Source organism: Eucyclogobius newberryi, unplaced genomic scaffold (genome assembly GCF_026437365.1).
Source record: "Eucyclogobius newberryi isolate DKJ021-1_F unplaced genomic scaffold, fEucNew1.0.hap1 SCAF_10, whole genome shotgun sequence".
In the NCBI taxonomy this organism is placed as follows: domain Eukaryota; kingdom Metazoa; phylum Chordata; class Actinopteri; order Gobiiformes; family Gobiidae; genus Eucyclogobius; species Eucyclogobius newberryi.
In genome coordinates, this window is record NW_027315724.1 from 32,208,554 (window position 1) to 32,230,689 (window position 22,136).

The 22,136-nt window shown below is 42.5% G+C and overlaps 1 protein-coding gene across 1 annotated transcript in view; it reads left to right on the plus strand.

The window, feature by feature from the left end:
* Nucleotides 1–1,477: 1,477 nt before the first annotated feature.
* ankrd13b (ankyrin repeat domain 13B) overlaps nucleotides 1,478–22,136 on the plus strand; it is a 79,642-nt gene continuing 58,983 nt past the window's right edge. The window contains exon 1 of the mRNA XM_072454986.1: nucleotides 1,478–1,701. Coding sequence (XP_072311087.1) covers nucleotides 1,594–1,701 — 108 coding nt within the window. The 5' untranslated portion in view covers nucleotides 1,478–1,593. The remainder of the gene's footprint in view (nucleotides 1,702–22,136) is intronic.

The window sequence follows — 22,136 nt, forward strand, 5'->3', positions numbered from 1 at the left end:
CAACCAGCACCCTGCCCTGCCTAGTACCCTGTCCAGCACCCAGCCCCAGCCTAGCACCCAGCGTAACACCCAGTTCAGCCCACAGTCCAGCACCCACCCAGCACACAGCCCAGCACCCTGCCCAGCACCCAGCCCCAGCCTAGCACCCAGCGTAACACCCAGTTCAGCCCACAGTCCAGCACTCAGCGCCCTGCCCTGCCCAGCAACCAACCAGCACCCTGCCCTGCCTAGTACCCTGTCCAGCACCCAGCCCCAGCCTAGCACCCAGCGTAACACCCAGTTCAGCCCACAGTCCAGCACCCACCCAGCACACAGCCCAGCACCCAGCCCTGCACCCAGCCTAGCACCCAGCCCAGCACCCAGCCCAGCACCCAGCCCATCACCCAGCTGCTCCTGGGGGCCAGAAGAGGAGAGGAGGGAGCCTGACAATAGGATCAATAAGAGCAGAGAGACGGATGTATCAGCAGCTCTTAACGCTGGTATTAACAAAAGGGTCTTAAAAAGTTTAAGCCACAATCTCATGAGCAGATTTCCATATATATTCCCTGCATTAGTAATATTACATTGCAAACTAGTCATAGTCAGCAGCAGCAGCCTCTGAGTGTTGGGGCAGAAGTGAACCACAGAATATCACAAAATATTTTTTTTGCATCAAAGATGTTTTGGAAACTATATTCATAAGTGATGTCAGAGACATTTACAGTATTTTCCACAATTTGTTTATTTAAAGGTCCATGGTCTCATTTTTCAGTGAAAGGTCATTCCGTCATGGAATTAAGCCTATCTCTGAAGACAAGTAGGTGGCGCCACCTGACCAATTTACAGGTCAGCGCTGTGGAGAGGTGATACAGCCCGATGTTTTTAGGGTATTTTTGAGACATTTAAAAAAATCAATAAAAATGAATATATATATATATATATATATATATATATATATATATATATATATTTATTTATTTATTTATTTATTTATTTTTATTTATTTTTTAATATATATATATATATATATATATATATATATATATATATATATATATATATATATATATATATATATATATATATATATATATATGTCATATCATATAGATCATTAACATATAGATCTGATGCCAGTTCATGTTTCGCTGTCGCCTCGCTGGACTTCATCACAAATGTGTTGATTTTACCCACACAAAGTTAGAAAATCCCACAGTATTCAGCCCTTTATTATTGCTTATTGTAGCAGCAACGACCGGTGATAAACTGAGAGTGTGCGCACATTTCATTGCAGCTTGTCATCGCGGCTCGGCACCGGATGAGGAGGAGAAGAGGAGAGGAGGAGAGGAGGAGATGCTGGAGTCAGAGCGACCAGTTGGACACACGATTGTTTCTCGTGTGTGCTGAAGACAAACACGAGTGGCCTCTTCTCTCCGCCCATGCTTCATAGACGGATTTCATTTTCAGTGGTCTTTTTTGCAGAGCGAGTGCTGTTCGCCTCCGGATATGTCGCCGCGGGATGTTGGTGATGGTGATTTTAGCCTGAACTGAGACGAAAACTACTCCCCAAAATCCACTACAAAGGGAAGGGAGGAGGCAAATTATGACCCGAGGATGATTTCTGCCAAGAAAACTCCAGAGAAGTGTCGTTATCCCGTCCACTATTTGGTGTGGCACAACAAGCATCGCCAGCTGGAGAAGGAGCTGGCGATCAACGAGCAGGTACGAGAACAGAACCAGAGACAGGCCTGTTTACTACTATTGTACACTACAGGTATTTCGATATAGATTATGTGCATCAACAATATGAATAGTTTTGCTGACATGAAGGAGCTGACCATATCAAACCCATCAAATGTTGTCCATAGAGCAATTTATGGCAGTCTCATAGCCTATTGTTACTTATTTCATTCATAATCAGTATTAGGAGTGGGCAGATGATCGAAATATGGATAGTATTTTGATGCAAAACATTGTAATTTTTTATATATTGTTGTTTTTTTTCGTAATTTGAAAAATGCTGTAAAAAGAGCTGTTACAAATTACAATTGGGGGGGAACTTCAGTTGTAACGTTCCAAATTAGTGTAGAAATTATAAAATGATAAGCAAAAGTGCAGCAATATCAGTTAGTTCATGTTTGTCTAATACTTAAACCTCCATTAAATTTATTTTATTCAAATTATTTATGCCCAAAATCACACCAGTTGATCATTGATCAATAACAGAGAAGCATTAAACAATATCCATAATAATTTAGCAAATAGATAACTGTCCCAGAGCATCCCCCTGTACAAAAAGTTGAAACCTCAGGGAGAACCACTTTGAAGGAGATGCTGCAGATGGTCCAGACACGCTTCTATTTGAAGATAGATTAGAGCCAGAACCACTCAGGAGGAAGGAGGGTCTCTCTTCTAATAAAGCCAGAGTTCCTCCAGGCAGATGAGGAGCAGATCATCTTGAGTAGAGTTCCTCCAGGCAGATGAGGAGCAGATCGTCTTGAGTAGAGTTCCTCCAGGCAGATGAGGAGCAGATCGTCTTGAGTAGAGTTCCTCCAGGCAGATGAGGAGCCGATCATATTGAGTAGAGTTCCTCCAGGCAGATGAGGAGCAGATCATCTTGAGTAGAGTTCCTCCAGGCAGATTAGGAGCAGATCATCTTGAGTAGAGTTCCTCCGGGCAGATGAGGAGCAGATCGTCTTGAGTAGAGTTCCTCCAGGCAGATGAGGAGCAGATTGTCTTGAGTAGAGTTCCTCCAGGCAGATGAGGAGCAGATCGTCTTGAGTAGAGTTCCTCCAGGCAGATGAGGAGCAGATCGTCTTGAGTAGAGATCCTCCAGGCAGATGAGGAGCAGATCGTCTTGAGTAGAGATCCTCCAGGCAGATGAGGAGCAGATCGTCTTGAGTAGAGTTCCTCCAGGCAGATGAGGAGCAGATCGTCTTGAGTAGAGTTCCTCCAGGGAGATGAGGAGCAGATCGTCTTGAGTAGAGTTCCTCCAGGCAGATGAGGGGCAGATCGTCTTGAGTAGAGTTCCTCCAGGCAGATGAGGAGCAGATCGTCTTGAGTAGAGTTCCTCCAGGCAGATGAGGAGCAGATCGTCTTGAGTAGAGTTCCTCCAGGCAGATGAGGAGCAGATCGTCTTGAGTAGAGTTCCTCCAGGCAGATGAGGAGCAGATCGTCTTGAGTAGAGTTCCTCCAGGGAGATGAGGAGCAGATCGTCTTGAGTAGAGTTCCTCCAGGCAGATGAGGGGCAGATCGTCTTGAGTAGAGTTCCTCCAGGCAGATGAGGAGCAGATCGTCTTGAGTAGAGTTCCTCCAGGCAGATGAGGAGCAGATAGTCTTGAGTAGAGTTCCTCCAGGCAGATGAGGAGCAGATCGTCTTGAGAAGAGTTCCTCCAGGCAGATGAGGAGCAGATCGTCTTGAGTAGAGTTCCTCCAGGCAGATGAGGAGCAGATCGTCTTGAGTAGAGTTCCTCCAGGCAGATGAGGGGCAGATCGTCTTGAGTAGAGTTCCTCCAGGCAGATGAGGAGCAGATCGTCTTGAGTAGAGTTCCTCCAGGCAGACGAGGAACATCCGGGTCTCCAGGTCAGGGTCGTGTGATGGGGTGGGGCATTTAAGGTGCAGCCGTCACTGGAGCGGCACCGGCAGTGTCTGAAAAAGAACTACTCCCCAAGGGAAGAGGAAGAAGGAGTAAGACATGTAAACAAAAGTGAACTAAAATATGAAATATTGTTGAACGGGAAAGTAGGCAGAAGCAGAGGATAGTGCTCAGTGCTTCTCCCAGCTCCAGGGCGGTGCATTTCTGTTGAATATCATTACCGGGATACTTCATTTTTGTCAATATCGCCCACCTTTAATCGGTATACTCATTCTCATTCCATTAACATCTTAGATAGAGTTTCTTCATTTTATTCCCCAGACATGGCATGTTTGAACGTAGTTTAGGCATTGTCTAGTTAAACTGTTTAATGCAATGCCATAATTTCAAGCACAGCGAGATTTAGTTAATTACTCTTAGTTTCTTCTTTTGTTCTTAGTTAGTATCGCCAGTGCACTTCATCAGATAATCAGTTTGTACTTGCTGAGGTGTTGATGAGGCCTTCAGGTGCTGTAGGTAAGTCAGCAGCAGCAGCAGCAGCAGCAGCAGCAGCAGCAGCAGCAGCAGCAGCAGCAGCAGCAGCAGCAGCAGCAGCAGCAGCAGCAGCAGCAGCAGCAGCAGCAGCAGCAGCAGCAGTGTACAGTGGTGTTGCCCACTCACTGATGTGGGATGTTCAGCTTTTTACCAGTGAAATCAAGTGTGAGTGGGAGACACAATGCAGCTACTGACTGTGGTGATGTGGGTGAGGAGTCAGCCACGAACCACCTCTGTGTATAGTTTTTACGTTATTGCTGTGAATGGTGAACTGAAAAAAAATACTTTATATCATTGTAAGAAAGAGCCATATGAGTCACTGTATGATGAGAGATGAATGGCTGTGCTCCACCCAGCTTCACTTTCCCTTCTCAAAAAGATTGTACACGGGTTATAAAATAGTGCCCTAATGAGAAACATAGCGGGAGTTGTATTTAGTTTCATTCACACTAGTTTGATGAATCCTGTTCAGAAAGGTCCTCTCCCCTCCGAGCGACAAAAACACTCCATTCTGAAGTTAACAGTTTTGTGATGTCATAGGTTGAGCTCTATGCCGTTTTTAAGTCCATAAATCATCACAAGACCCATTTATTACAACTGCGGCATTAGGATATAAGAGGATACTAGATTTGTTTATATCACCTGTGTGCTCCATCTGCTGCCATTGGATGGAGCACAAAGTGAATTCCTGGCGTGGGAAACACCGGAGTGACATGAAGTCGTAAGATGCCAAAGTAAAGGCACTCAAGAACATATTTACAGGCCAATAACAATACAAATGATCCATAACATTATGACCTTTACATTGAGATAGTGGCAACAAATTCATGTAAATATTTGGTAGAGTTTGTGAGATATCTGATTTTCACGGTTTGAAAATCAGATATCCCAGCTTTAATTTGTAAAACGTTTGTTCGCTATCATTTGTGGAAAAAAGACAAATGTATCAGAATGCACGGAGAACAGAATGCAAAAAACGAGTGCTAATTCAAACTCATAAGACACTGTAAATATTTGAGGTCAGTAAAATGAATAGCCCTCTTTGCAATAACATCATCTGTTCCACCCCTGCTTTGAATTCAATAAAAGCATACAATAAATAAATAATGTTGGTTAATGTCTCAAAAGAAATATAATATATATATACATTTTATCTGTTTTAGCTTTACAACTAATTTACCTACTCGCAGTTATGCAAATCTATATTTCAGAAACGTGCATCCATTTTTCAGGAAGTACTTCTATAAATATTTCATGATGCAAATTTTCACCGCCCGCCAGTCTATGTGCTCCGACGGCGTCTTTGTTTTTCTTCTACTGCAGTGACAGACCACTTCATGTTCTTTGTTAGTATGATAGTATGATTATAGTTTACTGTCCAGCTATTTTTGGTCAAAGCATGTGTGATTTACGCTGCACGTAAACATTTTCAAATACAAGGCAGTCTCCAGAAATATGTTGAAAAACTGTTGTCTTTGTGCCTTAGTAACTCCCTCCAGTCGAGTTATGTTTTATGGTAAATCAAAGGTGGCAGCTGAGAGACTGAAAGTGCCCATAGCCGTTTGCCTTACTTTACTATATAGCTTTTTTAGTGTGGATTATTTAACTACTGGCTCACTGGAAGTAGTATTATTTCCGCTATAATGGACAGAGCTTAGTTTTTAGTAAGTCCCACCAAACAAACAGGAGCTTTGCATACACAGTTTATTGTACATTCTCATAAGTATCCAATAACACAAGGTGATATGAGGCGGGGCATGCGACATTAAAATACATAAGTCAATCCTAATATTGACAGTGTGGTGCCATGTCTCAGAGATATAGTGCATTAAAAGTAGTCCGTTTTACAATGTGGTCACAATGTAAATACTAATGAGACGTAGATATGCAAATCTATCTTTAAACAAAAGTCAAATGAAAGACAAAAAGATAAGGAAAAAGAAATGATTATAAATAGTCCTGGGAGATTTTATTTTTGTAATGGAGCAAGATTTATGTATTTTTTCCATAGAGCTCGACCGAGGTGCAAATATTAACCAGATCAATCATGTTTTTTTCCATTCAATTTTATTTTGTCTGTTTAAAAAGAAGAAGAAAAGAAAAAAAAGGTTTCACTTTTCATTTTCTGGACACAAAAATAGTCCATTTATTTCCCCTTCAAAGTCTGAACTCTGCTCCAAACACATGCTTTTACCGACAGAGGATTGGCTGTGTTAAAATGACCAGTCTTAATTCAAATTATATTAATTGCACTGCCCTAATTATGAGTAGAATCAATTTGTACCTGCTTTTTGCTATAAATAAAAGTGTTGGACCCAAAAGTAGAAAGCCAAAAAGATAAAGAGTTGAAAGGAGGTGAGTCTGACTTGGAGAGAATAAGGGACCAAACCCAAAGCAGTGATGAATGGAAGCGGTAAAGAGCACGGGGAGGAGGAAAAGGAATTCGTGACTGATTCTTCTGACCATGAACTGTCTTTCTGCAGCCTCAGTTGAGAAAGAGCAGCTCCGGGTAATGGATTGTGTTTATCTTAAAGCGATGGAAACCAAACTGCTGTGCGTGTTAAATCAGCTTGTGGTGCGTCAGTGTTTTCTAGATAAAATAGTTAAGAACGTGTTGTGCTTTGCCTGACAATTTGATGCCTTTCTGTTAATTCACATTGGGATTGGCTTGGCATTAGTTTTACCTTTGATGTACAAGAAGTCAGACGGATAATATTTTTGGTGACAGCCATCCATTACAATACGTTATACTCATTATAGACATAAACACTGAAAGACGCACATGTAAGCTTTCTAGTGGTTATTGCTTGGCCTACAGAATGTTCCGCAGTATTGCATTACACATTCTGTCTTGATTAAGAAAAGCCGGTGATGTTACACGTCAGCTCGTTGGAGAGGTGACCCCTGCTCACAGTAACAACGCAGTATTTCTATTTTATTTGCTATTCTATTACATTTATTTGTAATTGAATTAATGCAAGATAGACAAATGTAATGCCATACTGTGGAACATTCAAGCAAAGCAAGGCCATCTCCGTCGGAAAAGTTACATAGTGCACCTTTAAGTATTTCGGTTGTGGTATTTATTTAGAAGAAGATTTACAGATCATTAGGCTTATTGTGTCACTTTAAGTATCATATTGGATTTTAAATTGTATTATCGTGACACTGATGCAATAAATTACGTGTGTGTTTACTCGGACATAGCTTTTTATTTGTATGTGCCCTCAGAAACATTAGAATGTTAAATGCTCGATTTAACGTCTTGTATTTTTGCCCCCGAAGGAACAAATCTGCAAATTGAGTCTCGCAGGTTCATCAACTCTACACAAGCCATCTGCCGCCTGACTGCTGCTGCTGGTGCTGCTGCTGCTGCTGCAGCAGCTGCAGTAGCAGTCAGGCGGCAGATGGCAGGTGACTGCTGATGGCAGGTGACTGCTGCAGTCAGGCGGCAGATGGCAGGTGACTGCTGCTGCTGGTGCTGCTGCTGGTGCTGCTGCAGCTGCTGCAGCTGCTGCCGCTGCTGCTGCTGCTGCTGCCGCTGCTGCTGCTGCTGCAGCTGCTGCTGCTGCTGCTGCTGCTGCTGCTGCTGCTGCTGCTGCAGCTGCTGCTGCTGCTGCTGCTGCTGCTGCTGCTGCTGCTGCTGCTGCAGCTGCTGCTGCAGCTGCTATTTCAGTGCACACAGACCAAGGCTTCCTCACCTCACTGCCTGGTTAAATTCACTATATTAGTCTTTCTGCTTTTGCATCCATTTATCAGCCCCGTCCGCAGCCCTCTCACTTTCAACAGGGCAATGAAAGCCAAGTGCAAACTGCAAGCACAAAACCACAAGATGAGGTCGGAATCGCTCCGTTCAAAACAGCTAAAACTGAACAGTGTCTATGAGTGTTTATCAAATGTTTATGCCTTGACGTATGTATATTTTGTTTAGGTCTATTATAAACTGGCTATTCTGCATTACACTGCCCATTGCTCAAAGTGTCCTTGAAGTCCATCCATCTTCTGCCGCTTTATCCGGGGCCGGGTCGCGGGGGCAGCAGTCTGAGCAGGGACTCCCAGACTTCCTCCTCCCCAGACACTTCCTCTAACTCCTCCGGGGGGATCCCGAGGCGTTCCCAGGCCAGCCGAGAGACATAGTCTCTCCAGCGTGTCCTGGGTCTTCCCTGGGGCCTCTTCCCGGTGGGACATGCCTGAAACACCTCCCGAGGGGGGCGCCCAGGAGGCATCCGAAACAGATGCCCGAGCCACCTCAGCTGGCTCCTCTCGACGTGGAGGAGCAGCGGCTCTACTCCGAGCTCCTCCGTGTGGCCGAGCTCCTCACCTTATCTCTAAGGGAGCGCCCAGCCACACGGTGGAGGAAACTCATTTCGACCGCTTGTATCCGCGATCTTGTCCTTTCGGTCACTACCCAAAGCTCATGACCATAGGTGAGGGTAGGAACGTAGACCGACCGGTAAATAGAGAGCTTTGCCTTTCGGCTCAGCTCCCTCTTTACCACAACGGTCCGATGCAGCGACTGCATCACTGCAGCCGCTGCACCGATCCGCCTGTCGATCTCACGCTCCATCCTTCCCTCACTCGTGAACAAGACCCCGAGATACTTGAACTCCTCCACTTGGGGCAAGGACACCCCACCCACCTGGAGAGGGCAAGCCACCTTTTTCCGGTCGAGAACCATGTCCTCGGATTTGGAGGTGCTGATTCTCATCCCAGCCGCTTCACACTCGGCTGCAAACCGTCCCAGTGCATGTTGCAGGTCCGGGTTTGATGGAGCCATCAGGACAACATCGTCTGCAAACAGCAGAGATGAGATCCTGTGGTCCCCAAACCGGACACCCTCCGACCCCTGACTGCGCCTAGAAATTCTGTCCATAAAAATTATGAACAGAACCGGTGACACAGGGCAGCCCTGGCGGAGTCCAACATGCACTGGGAACAGGTCTGACTTACTGCCGGCAATGCGGACACAGCTCCTGCTCCGGTCATACAGGGACCGGACAGCCCTGAGCAAAGGGCCCCGGACCCCGTACTCCCGGAGCACCCCCCAAAGGACACCCTGAGGGACACGGTCGAAAGCCTTCTCCAGATCCACAAAGCACATGTGGACTGGTTGGGCAAACTCCCATGAACCCTCGAGCACCCGATGGAGGGTATAGAGCTGGTCCAGTGTTCCACGACCGGGACGAAAACCACTCTGCTCCTCCTGAATCCGAGGTTCGACTATCGGTCGGATTCTCCTCTCCAGTACCTTGGAATAGACCTTACCCGGGAGGCTGAGGAGTGTGATCCCTCTGTAGTTGGAACACACCCTCCGGTCCCCCTTCTTGAACAGAGGGACCACCACCCCGGTCTGCCAGTCCAGAGGCACGGTCCCCGAACACCACGCGATGTTGCAGAGACGTGTCAACCAAGACAGTCCTACAACATCCAGATACTTTAGGTACTCAGGGCGGATCTCATCCACCCCCGGAGCCCTGCCACCGAGGAGTTTGCGAACAACCTCAGTGACTTCAGCTTGGGTGATGGATGAGCCAGCCTCCGAGTCCCCGGTCTCTACTTCCTCTTCGGAAGACGTGACTGAGGGATTAAGGAGATCCTCAAAGTATTCCTTCCACCGTCCGACGACATCCCCAGTCGAGGTCAGCAGGCCTCCACCCGCACCGTAAACGGTGTTGGTGAGACACTGCTTCCCCCTCCTGAGGCGCCGGACGGTTTGCCAGAATTTCTTTGATGCCGACCGATAGTCCTCCTCCATGGCCTCCCCGAACTCCTCCCAGGCCCGGGTTTTTGTCTCTGCGACAGCACGAGCCGCGGCTCGCTTGGCCTGCCGATACCCGTCGATGACCTCCGGAGACCTACAAGCCAGACTGGCCTGATAGGCCTCCTTCTTCAGTCTGACGGCATCCCTTACTTCCGGTGTCCACCACCGGGTTCGGGGGTTGCCGCCACGACAGGCACCGGAGACCTTGCGACCACAACTCCGAGCAGCCGCATCAACAATGGAGGCGGAGAACATGGTCCACTCGGACTCAATGTCCCCAACCTCCCCCGGGACATGGGAGAAGCTCTCCCGGAGGTGCGAGTTGAATACCCTACTGACAGAGGGCTCCACTAGACGTTTCCAACAGACCCTCACAATGCGCTTGGGTCTGCCAAGTCTGTCCGGCTTCCTCCTCCGCCAGCGGATCCAACTCACCACCAGGTGGTGATCGGTTGACAACTCTGCCCCTCTCTTCACCCGAGTGTCCAAGACACGCGGCCGAAGGTCAGATGACACGACAACAAAGTCGATCATTGACCTCCAGCCTAGGGTGTCCTGGTGCCATGTGCACTGATGGACACCCTTGTGCTTGAACATGGTGTTCGTTATGGACAATCCGTGGCTAGCACAGAAGTCCAATAACTGAACACTGCTCGGGTTCAGATCAGGGGAAGCCGTTCTTCCCGATCACCCCTCTCCAGGTGTCACTGTCATTGCCCACGTGGGCGTTGAAGTCCCCCAGTAGAACAACGGAGTCCCCGGTCGGTGCACTGTCCAGTACCCCTCCCAAGGACTCCAAGAAGGCCGGGTACTCTGCACTGCTGTTCGGCCCGTAGGCCGCCACAACAGTGAGAGACCTGTCCCCCACCCGAAGGCGGAGGGACGCGACCCTCTCGTCCACCGGGGTAAACTCCAACACGTGGCGGCTGAGCTGAGGGGCTATCAGCAAGCCCACACCAGCCCGCCGCCTCTCCCCGCGGGCAACACCAGAGAAGTGGAGCGTCCAGCCCCTCTCGAGGAGATGGGTTCCAGAGCCCAAACTGTGCGTGGAGGTGAGGCCGACTATATCTAGTCGGTATCGCTCAACCTCCCGCACAAGCTCAGGCTCTTTCCCCCCCAGCGAGGTGACATTCCATGTCCCCAGAGTTAGTCTCTGTGTCTGGAGATCTGGTCGCCGAGGCCCCTGCCGTCGACTGCCGCCCAGATCTCTCTGCACCGGCCCCTTATGGATCCTCCTGCGGGTGGTGGGCCCACGGGAGGGCGGCCCCACGTCGCTCTTTCGGGCTGTGCCCGGCCGGGCCCCGTGGGGTAAGACCCGGCCACCAGGCGCTCGCCATGGAGCACCCATCCCAGGCCTGGCTCCAGGATGGGGCCCCGGTGACGCCGATCCGGGCGACGTAAACGGCCTTGTTCTTGTCGTCGTCATAAGAGGCTTCTGAACCGATCTTTGTCTGACCCGTCACCTAGGACCTGTTTGCCTTGGGAGACCCTACCAGGGGCATGAAGCCCCCGACAACCTAGCTCCCGGGATCATTCGGGCACTCAAACCCCTCCACCACGTTAAGGTGTCGGTTCAAGGAGAGGTGTCCTTGAAGTTCAAAGGGCAAAAGTATATGGACGAATAAACTGTAAATACCTAACAAACAAAACCATAAATTCTGCTCCTTGGTCGACGATGTAAGCTATAACATCGCTCTCAATGATTATGTAAATTAATTATGTGTTTGTTAGCAATAAGTGGAACTTCACCTCTAGAACATTTTTAAACCTTTTAATTTCTTGCAAATGTGCACCCGGATTATAATGTATGTTAAAGAACCACTGTAATATCTAGTTTCAATACTAGTTTTAGTGTCTGCTTATTGATACATTCATTCGACTGGGATCCGCACCTCACAGAAGTCTAAGTTAGGCCTGATCCTTCCACGATCTTTTTGCATATTATAACCTAGAACCTTGGCACGCTTTCATTTTCACCGTTCTGATACTGTCAAATGGAGCATTTGTTACTGTGTGTGTTGAAAACCATCAAAGGGAGGCAAGCACCGGGACCCAGAGTTAATTTTTACCTCTCGCCGCTCTGTGAAAAAAAAAAAAAAAACATTTTCAAGACTTTCTTTGCTCTTGTGGTTGCGTTTGTATGAAAGATTGATGCGGGCCTAAGTACCTGCCAGGCTGCATCAAACTAGGGCCCCACTGAGAAGGAAGAGGGGGAGGAAAGAGGTGACAGAGAGAGAGACGAGAGAGAGCGAAGAAGAAGAGCAGATGCCAGAGATGGAGACAGATATCAATAATGCAGTGCTCATTGAGTCGACTATTAAGCCATGAGGAGAGGAAAGGCAGAGGTTTAATTAGGAAATAAGGTGTAGAAGGTCAAAGAGAAACGAGCAGCGAGCAGGGCAGAGTTGTAGTGTGTAGTGTAACAGAGCCTGACTACAAAATGTACTTAAGCGCGTCAGTTTAAGCTGTAAAATGTCTCAAAACTGATCATTTTCAAAGTAGGAGGCGTACTACTCAATGCGATTAGGCGCATTTTGGTAATATTGCATAGGCTGTGTCTCAAAATGATGCATGATTCACAGATTTAGCATCGTTTTACAGCAGGAAATACTCACAAATACTTAACGGTCACTTGTCATTGTTTCCTCCACTTCATTACGCTGTTGAACTATTTGTGGTGCATGTCATTGCAAAAGGTGTATATTCTTCTAAAACTTAAAACGTTTTGGCGCACATTATGTGAGTCATCCATGTCTTTAAGTTGGGCAGGAGCTCAGAAAGTGGAGAGCGGAGATGGTGTCGGTGCAGAAACTTTTGGGAAATACTCAATTTCAAGTTAAGTTTAACACTCAAGTTTAATTTGACTTACAATAATGTCTATCACATCAGAAAACATTTTTTTTTTTTTTTTTTCATATTTGGTGATTTAGAACAAAAAATAATCAAAATTCAAAAATTATATATATATATATATGTATATATATATATATATATATATATATATATATTATATAACTATTTTTTAATAATTACTATGGCTTTTAAAGGTTTTGTAAGTGTACATGACTATTCCCAATACAAATGTATGCTGTCAAATGTTGTTGGCCTTTTAAACTGTGTTGTGTAATACGATAAGGTCTCTGCTATGACCACCAAAACAAATTAAATCCATTTAGCCGGGCTATGGTTTTGTAAAGAGTTTACTGCTTCTTTCATTCCGATTGGTTGTGTAAAATGTTGCCTATTGACGTTTCTTAACAGAACCAAATCAAGTTGTTATTGTTGTTGTTCTTTTTACTTTTTCTGTCACATTATCACTACTTTTAAATACATGCGTCTCATTGCACTTTGTATTAAATGTATGCGGTTGGTTTTTGCTTGGATTAAACTCTTGGCAGTCACATTATCGCGCTCATGTCCAAATGAACAGACAAGAACACCCACACACCATCGTTCAAAATGTTAAAATTCACAACGGCATCAATTTGCTAAAAAGTGACCACATTGAGCTGTTTAATTATTCAAAATGAGAGCTGTAATTGCAATGGCTCTGTGACTGATTCCTTTTCCTCGCTTATTTCTCGCGTCTCTCATACTTAATAACCTCATTTCACGTCTTTAGTCTTCCTCTAGACCTCCTGCTGTCCTAAACGTCATCATCACCCTCACCATCCAACCATTATATCCACTTTATATACTTTATATACTTCTGTGCATGTTCAAGAGGTGGGCAATATATTGTCTTCAAAATAATATAGATTTCATTTAGTAATATATTTTCTATAATTGCTGTTACTGCACTTTACTGGTGATAAGCAACTTTCATTTCCCTGAATATTTCTTGTAAATATCATGCAAAACGATAATAAAGTGATCTTAAATAGTTGTTTTGTGGGTGTGCAAAATTCAAACAAAGGGAAATGGTCAATAAAACTGCCAAAAAACAATAAAAACAGTCTTTTAAAAAAATTTTTTGCTGATGTTTGCATAATTTTACTGTTCATTCATCTCGATACTGTCGGATTGCTCAAGTAATATTTGATTATCGTTGTGACTCCCCAAAACTCAATTTGAGATGTACAATTTTGCCAATATTGCTCACCCATTGTCCAATACCTTTTTCTTTATCTCATGAACATTTCTCCCGAATTGTCACTTATAATCTATACATCATCTTCTCTCAAATGTTTCCATCATCGCCATACAATGCTTTTTGTTCATTATGACTGCAAATTGGTGTCTGCCTCTTGAATACACGTGCTATAAATTCCACTAATATTTGCTTTGTTAATTAGATCGGAATGGCTTGTTGCTTGGGTAATCGATGCCGGGAACAAAAGTACTAACATCGACACATGCGGCGGCAAATGCAGTGTCAGCCATCACTAACACAACACTAATGAAGTAGCTTTGGGTTCTTAGAAAGGGTGGTACGCTAAAAACACACACTATTCCCATAACAGGTGCCAGCTCCTGGAAAGAGCAACGTGTTTTTTTGCTGTTCCTCCCTGAGCTGCTGAGCTGTGAGGGTTTGGCTGCTGCAGTTTACTGGAGCTGTCTCTGTGTCTGTCTCAATACATTTCTGCATCCATATTTGGTGTTTGGCTCGCGCGCTCCTCGGGGCGGGCGAAATGCCAAAAAAAAAAATTCATGGTTTTCTTTGAGCCAGATCACGATTTTGAGTTTAGCAATATTCACGTGCATATATTATTTCTAGGGTTGTCAAGATAATGATACTCAGATACTAGAACTAGCATCAAAAGTATCGTATGCTGAATAAAATCACATTAACAGAACACAATTTGACCTTTTCTGAACAGTTTTAGAAAGGTCCTGATACCAGAATGAGTATAAAACCACTTTTATTTTATTTATTATATTATTATTTTATTTATTTTTATTATTTTAAACCACAAATACAGTCTATTCTCTAAAAAAGTATTTTGTAATTATCATTGTATCCAAATTGCATATCGAGCCTTTTCCTTAGTATCACCATCGAGTTTGAAATGTAAGTTTTCTGACATCACTCATCCTAACCTCACATTGAATTAGAAGTTTAAATTTAAAATAATCTGCTTCTTCTGAGAGTTCACACTTCACTCTGATAGGTTTAATCGACCTGTCACTCACTCTGAGCCTGACACAGAGCGAGCGATAGGAGTCGATGGGGAAAAGTGTGGAGCTGCATTGAACAGAGAAAGAGTGAATGTTGAAATAATGATTTCCAGAGCAGAGGTATGAGACATTCACAAATACATTTTTTATAGCCCTGCCTTGCTTTCTCTCATTTTTCATCCGCACTTTCCTAGAGAGACATTCGATTTTTTATAAACCATCCAAAACACAAAGTCATAAACTCAATGCAGTGCCTTCTGTGTTGACGTTGCTGGTTCTCTCTGTGTCTGTGTAGGATTCTTCATTTTACTCATGCATATTCTACTCTGGTTTGGATCTGGAGAGGCTGTAATCGCTCACTGGTCAGTGGAATTAAATTGGTCAAATAGTGAACACATTTTAGTAAAGGACAATGCAATTTATCTTTTGAGCTACCCAGATCAACCATCCACATGAGTTTTATTTATTATGGATACTTTTACTAATTGGTAAATGTTCAATGTCGATTTTTTAGCTTTTAGTTATATGGAACCTACTTGGACGACTGATGGAATATTAAACAAAGGAAAAATCGTAATTTCTTAAACACGTTGGACTCAAAATGTATTTAATCAATGCCATTAAAAAAACAAATAGTCAAATATATTTGTATCTCTGAATCAAATATCTTTCTCTGTATCAATCAATATCTTTCTCTGTATCAACAAATATTGTATCTCTGTATCAAATATATTTGTACCTCTGTATCTACCTGCGTTGCACCAATGAAATTTCCCCATGTGGGACAATAAAGGAATATCTTATCTTATCTTATATTTCTCTGAAGTCTTAAAATGCCTGTGACTTGAACTAAAATGCAATTATGATAAACATATTTTGAATTTTTCTAAAAATTATAAAATGTTATCACAGAATCGCACATTTTTTAGATTTATAATTTCACTTCCTGTTTGTAATTGATGACATCATACTACAAAATTACCCCACAAACACTCATCTAATGTCATGTCCAATGTTTTTTGGTGTATATACATATGACAGCAACTTTATTTTATTGAATTAATGTTTAGGAGGTCAAAAGTTAGTTGTGTACATTTTCCCACATTTTCTGCATAAACTTTGACTGGAATGTCCCAGTGTGATGTCACTTCCTGTCATTTTCTACAGATTTTTCAACATTTTCCCCACAAACACCTGATCGATTGGTGTAAAACTACAACAGGTATAAATAAATACTCCAAATAAAGCCTACATTGTAATATCGTAAAAACATGTCATACGCGCTTGCAAACAACATGCTTTGTTGCCAGAGGATGAGCTGTGGACATCTTGATTAAAAACACCCGAGCTGATCATTGACAACTTGACAATGCTCTAAAAACATAATGACTTATTAGAACTGTACTTTTGCTGTCTTTGTGTGAACCGTGTCCTCTCCTTTTGACTTGATTCATTCTTCCCTAAATGTGCCTTTGTGGCATCTGGCCCCTGCAGCGTCCTCTGGGACCGCGGGCTCTTCTTGGTGTTATAAATACACTGTCGGTGATGCGTGAGCTAGTGTATTTACATGCCTCACAGGAACTCCCTCTGTCAGTGTCAACACAAACACAGCCGACTCCATCTTTCCTCAGCTTTCTCCCCGGCTTTACTATCGACTCCCCGAGGATTTCTGCAGGTTTTATGGACCTCTTAATCCATCTTCTCCAGCTATTTTAGGATTGAAGTGATTCTTGAGGAAAGCTTTAAGAAATTGGTAGCAAACACATCAAAAAAATAAAATACAATGAAACTTTATGATGTTGTTTTTGGAGATATTCTCAACAATGTTCGTAAAGTCCTGATGTGGAATGAGATGTTGCTGTGATACTGCTGTGGCTGTACAAAAAATACATTGAGACGTTTGGACTCTAAGATCCACTTCTACAGTTCTGCAACAGTGGCAACATTTGCATGGACAGAAATAACAGAACATAATATCAAGAATATCAAGATTTGTGTTTACAGCCTGAGAGAAATGTGATTTTTCGTCTTTTTTTTTTGTATCTCAAGTTCACTTTCCAGTTTCCAGTTCACTTTTTGCACCATTTTCCTTATCAAAACCTGCACAGGTGTGAACAAACAGAGAGAAATCAGATTACTGTATTTTCATAGTTTTTTTCCCGGGTGTGACTTAAACTCCGGACCAATTTATGATCCGGAAAATATGGCACTCACATCAGATGCAGCCGCTGACATGACATTTCAAAAACCTGATGACTCCAGAAGACGGTCACAATAAAGCTTGCTAACATAACGGAAGGACTAGCTCGAATTTGATAGTATCCTTGACCCGGTGGCTAATTCAAACAAACCAAAGCTCCAATATTAGCTATTTAGACGTGACCTGGTTTTTATTGTTTATTATTGCAATGGTGACTAGTGGAAGAAATGGAGTGAATACATGTACATATGATTGTCTGTATGCATCTCAAAGTATCAATATCACACATTGTATCCTGCTTAAGACCTACAGTTGCTGGTGCCCCATCTGCATCAAAAAACAGCAGTAGAATCAGACATGGAGGTTACCTGCTGCGTGACTGAAACATGTATTTTCTAAAGTGTATTTCCGTCCTGACGTTTCCATGATGCATGTTTTGTTGCGCTGCTTATTTCCCTTGCAAATTGAGACTCCCCCGGTAACTGAACTTTCCCATGTTTAGGCCTGCTATGTTTCTGTTCTGCGGAACGGGGGAGATTATTTATTATCACCGTATTTGAGTTTTATGACGTCGACTGTGTGTATTTTTGAAATTAAAGAGTTCACTTTCCCAGCGGATACAGAAATACTGCTATGAGATCATTTCTTGACAGTATTAATGTGTGTGGTTTTTGTTTTTCGTCCTTCGTTATGTGGTCTTCCCAGAAATAATGGTTTGTAAAGGCTTTTCCCGTAGCTGATCCTAATCTTACTCTAATCTTACACGACTACCTTCACCTCTTTGTCGCCGTGTCCTCCAAGACTCCAGAATAATCAAGGCCAAAGAGGGCAGGACACAAAGGAGGTGATTCTAAAGAACTATTGGCAAAGTCACTTGAAGGTGCTGAGTGTAGCTTTATTACTGCACGGGTTCAGTCACCTGCCTTTGTCTCCATGGAGATGTTATTGCTTTGCCCGCATTCAAAAGTGTCACATCAAACTAATTTAGCATTGTTTATTTCATTATTTTGGTTTTTTTTTTTTTTTTTTAATAGCTCAAAAATACAATGAGAAATGTATTGACCAATATATTGTCTAGTTTCCAGAAGACAACTTACACGTAGCGTTTTTTTGTTATTTAGTTATTTACATTGTTACACAGGTTTTTTAGAGCTAATTAACAGCTATTTTCTGTTACAAGAAAAACATGGGAAATTGTGCACTGGAATTACTGATACTCCTATTGAAACACGTTCAATCGTCTTAAAAGCTGCCTGCCCAAGAGTACTATTTCAATACTTTTTTAATGTCACAACTTGTTGTTACATTTGTCAAGACAATTTCGTTTTTCCGATGGCTTTTTCAGCAGTTCTGTTCTACCGTGTGGCAGATCTGGAATCAGTCAGGGAGGAGAAAGAGAACAAAACGCAAAAAAGCCAATGGAAAATTAACAAAAAATCTCATTATTTTAGCGGGTAATGGGTGTCATGTTCCCTTCTTTTAAAACAACATTGTGGTTATTATTTTCACTTGCTTCTCAGAGGATCTTTTCTGCCCTTTTTTCCATCAGTTTCATGTTGATAATTCCCAGTAATGACATGATTTGAGCCCATGCAGTTCAGTCCGGATGTAGACCTAATGTGGTCCTGTTCAAGTTCTGGTTTAGTTCTGTTCTAGTCCAGGTTTAGTCCCAGTTCAGTCCCAATTTGTATGCGTGGTGCGTGTGGAAGTATGAAATAGAGTTGTCAAGAAATCACACTCATCAATAACATAACTAGTATCGAAAGTAGATACTAATTCGAAAAATTATCGACACTGAAATACATTACGTGAACAAAACAAAACTGAAACAAAACCAAAGTTTCTTATTACAACTATATTATTACCTTCTATTGCATAAAAGGGAGTGTTTTTTAATCATTGTATCGAGCTTGACATTCAGGAATCGAGTTGGAAATGTCCGTATTGTGACAAGTAATACTATAACTAATACTGTAAGTAATACTAAATATTTCTAATAATTTGTACTGTTCACTTTCTGCACTACATCTGTAAATTTAAATGTTTATTGTTTGGTCCTATAGTAGATTTAAATAGTTTTTCTTTAATGCATGCCCTTTTTTGATTTGATATATGTTGCAATATTTGATATATGTTGGTTTGATATATGTTGATATATTTGATCATGTGCAATCTATGTGCTGTCGTGACACATATTCATGTGCAATTACTGTCGGGATCACATGAAATGGTATTTATTTATTTATTTGTCTATGGTAGTTTTTATTTATTTATAGGAGATCTTCTACTGAAAGTGTTTTTCAGACTTCCTATAAGTGATCTGTTCTTCTGTATCTACCTCTGTATCTACCTGCGTTGCACCAATGAAATTTCCCCATGTGGGACAATAAAGGAATATCTTATCTTATTTTGTTTTATTATGTATTGTTTTATGTTGCACCGAATCACCAAAGCAAGTTCCAATATTTGTGAATTTTGTTCATTGGCAATGGTTTCTGCTTCTGCTTCTGAAGTAACAACACCATCAAAAACTCATTTACGTCTTAATAACATGCTTTCTACTAATTGCTTTGTTTTTGCGCTGCTGTCGCTTAATTTTTGGGCTTTTTTTTTGTGTCCGACACTTGCTTCCCTAAAAGTGTTTCTGCAGTGTGAGGAGATGGAGACATGCAGAGCAGCACGGCCTCTGCTCGCTCAAATAATTTATGTCCCGCTTTACCTCGGGGTCCCACAATGATACTGCAATGAGGAGTGTGAGTAACGGCCAGATTGGACTTGGACATCCACCAATGATAAAGTTGATAGATGGCAGCAGTGCAGACTAATGGCTGCAGCCGAGACCAGACACTCGATTCTGTCTCCTGTTTCCTTGCTCCTGTTTCCTGTGTCCTGCCTTCTTTCTCTTATTTCCTAACTCCTCTCTAATGATCTGGGTTTGGGTTCCATAATCAGGTACTTTAAATGCTGTATTTATGCGATTCGACGATGCAGTGCTTTTAAAACATGATAAAAACACAATTAAATTGAAATATCTGACTTTTTCAAATGAACTCAAAATAAAAATGTTCCAGACTATAAGTCGCACCGGAGTATAAACAGCACCAGACAAAAAGGCACAATAGAGAAGAAAAAACATATAGAAGTTGCACTGGAGTTTGAAATGCGATTGCAAGTGTGAAAATAACAAATAATATCACATATAAGTCGCTTCGGAAAGTATAAGTATAAGTCGCACCCCGGCCAAAACTATGAAAAAAGGTGGAAAATATGATACACGCTTTTCTAAATAATAACTAATTGCAAAGAGTACTTGTGTAGTTGTCTGTACTTCACTTCAATACGTTTTACAGCGGATACTTTTCACTTTTACTTCACTACACTCAAGAGTAGGTATCTTTACTTTCTACTACATTTTTGAACTGGACTAAATATCTTATCGTTTGAGACCTGCTGAATTGGCTGCTGTGGGATTTATTTATTCTAGCACTTTCATTGTTTCGTCGGCCTAAAGCTTATGAGCAAACAAGTATATATCAATGAAAAAATATTTGAAAAATTAAGAAATCCATTTTGTCTCTTCTGATTTCCAAAAAATGACAATGCAATTCTTTATCAAGATCTCAACATTTCCCTCTATTTAAGATTTCTTACTTTTTTTAAATGGCTACTTCAATACTTGTTACACTTTTACTTATCTAGTATGGCTCCTGTATCTGTACATTTACTTAAGTAACAAAACTGAGTCCTTCTAACACCACTGCCCTTTAATACGTCGTATGAGAACATTTGTTATTCTTGTGGCGCTCTGGTTTTTCCATTCATTCCCATCTCAGCAGCATTGTGCCCTCCTTTCTCTGTAGGCTCCTTTATTTCTCCTCTCTTTTTTGTGAAGATTCTCAGAGAAATAGCAAGCTCCTATCTCCATTGTCTGACAGATAACAAAAAACCTGCACATTTCCCCCCATCTCACTGTGCACATGTAGCCGCCTTTACAGCAGCAGCAGTTTGTTTGACTCTCCTCACAGACACATCCATCTCTGCTTCACTCTTATGTGTACTTCAGTATTTTCATCTGTCTGAATACTCTTGCCTTTTTCACAGTCAAATATCCGCTCCGGAGGCTTTGATATGAGATGTCAACAGCTCAAATAGGAGCACAGACTGACATGCGCTATCTTGTTATATCTGCGAGGGAGACCGTTTGTTGGATTTGCATGTTCTGCCTGCGTCTGTGTTGCCTCATTTGAATTAACCTGGCAACTTTAGAACAAGTTCATTGGAGAATACTTTTAAGAACTGCATTTTTTTAATATGCTACTGCTTATTGAGTTATAAAATGTGTTCTGGATTTATGTTTGTTCTGCTTTTCACTACAATTTAGCCCTGATGACTTGGTTTGGTCCTAATGTAGTCCTGATCTAGTCCAAGTTTAGGTCCAGCCAGGTTTAGACTCAGTTTAGCTGGATGTGGAGTGATGTACACACCCTCAGTGTATCGGTTGTAACTCAACTGTCGTTTTGGCCGCTACATCAACCGTTGTCAGTCTAGCTTGAGATGAGGTGAAAATGACCAAACAAAGTGATTTTTTCTGGTTCTTTTCTCTAAGCTTTCACACGTTACATACTTTACACATCCACTCCTTGTCTTCATCACGTCCACACTGAGTGACAGAAGGATTAAACAAATCACTGTTAATTGTGGACTCTCAGAAAATATGACATGCTTCAATTACATCATAATGCATAAACTCACTCAAGCGTCTTAGTCTGACCAGACAAAAGGACTGTTGTGATGATTACACAGTAAACCAATCTGAGATATAACTGGAAACAACAGGGAGATTACATCCAAATTTACATTATTTTGTGTGGAATACGATTCATTCAGTCATTGTAGCTGGCCAGGCAGTAACCTCTAAGATTGTGGCTCACCCTTATGACTCGGGTTA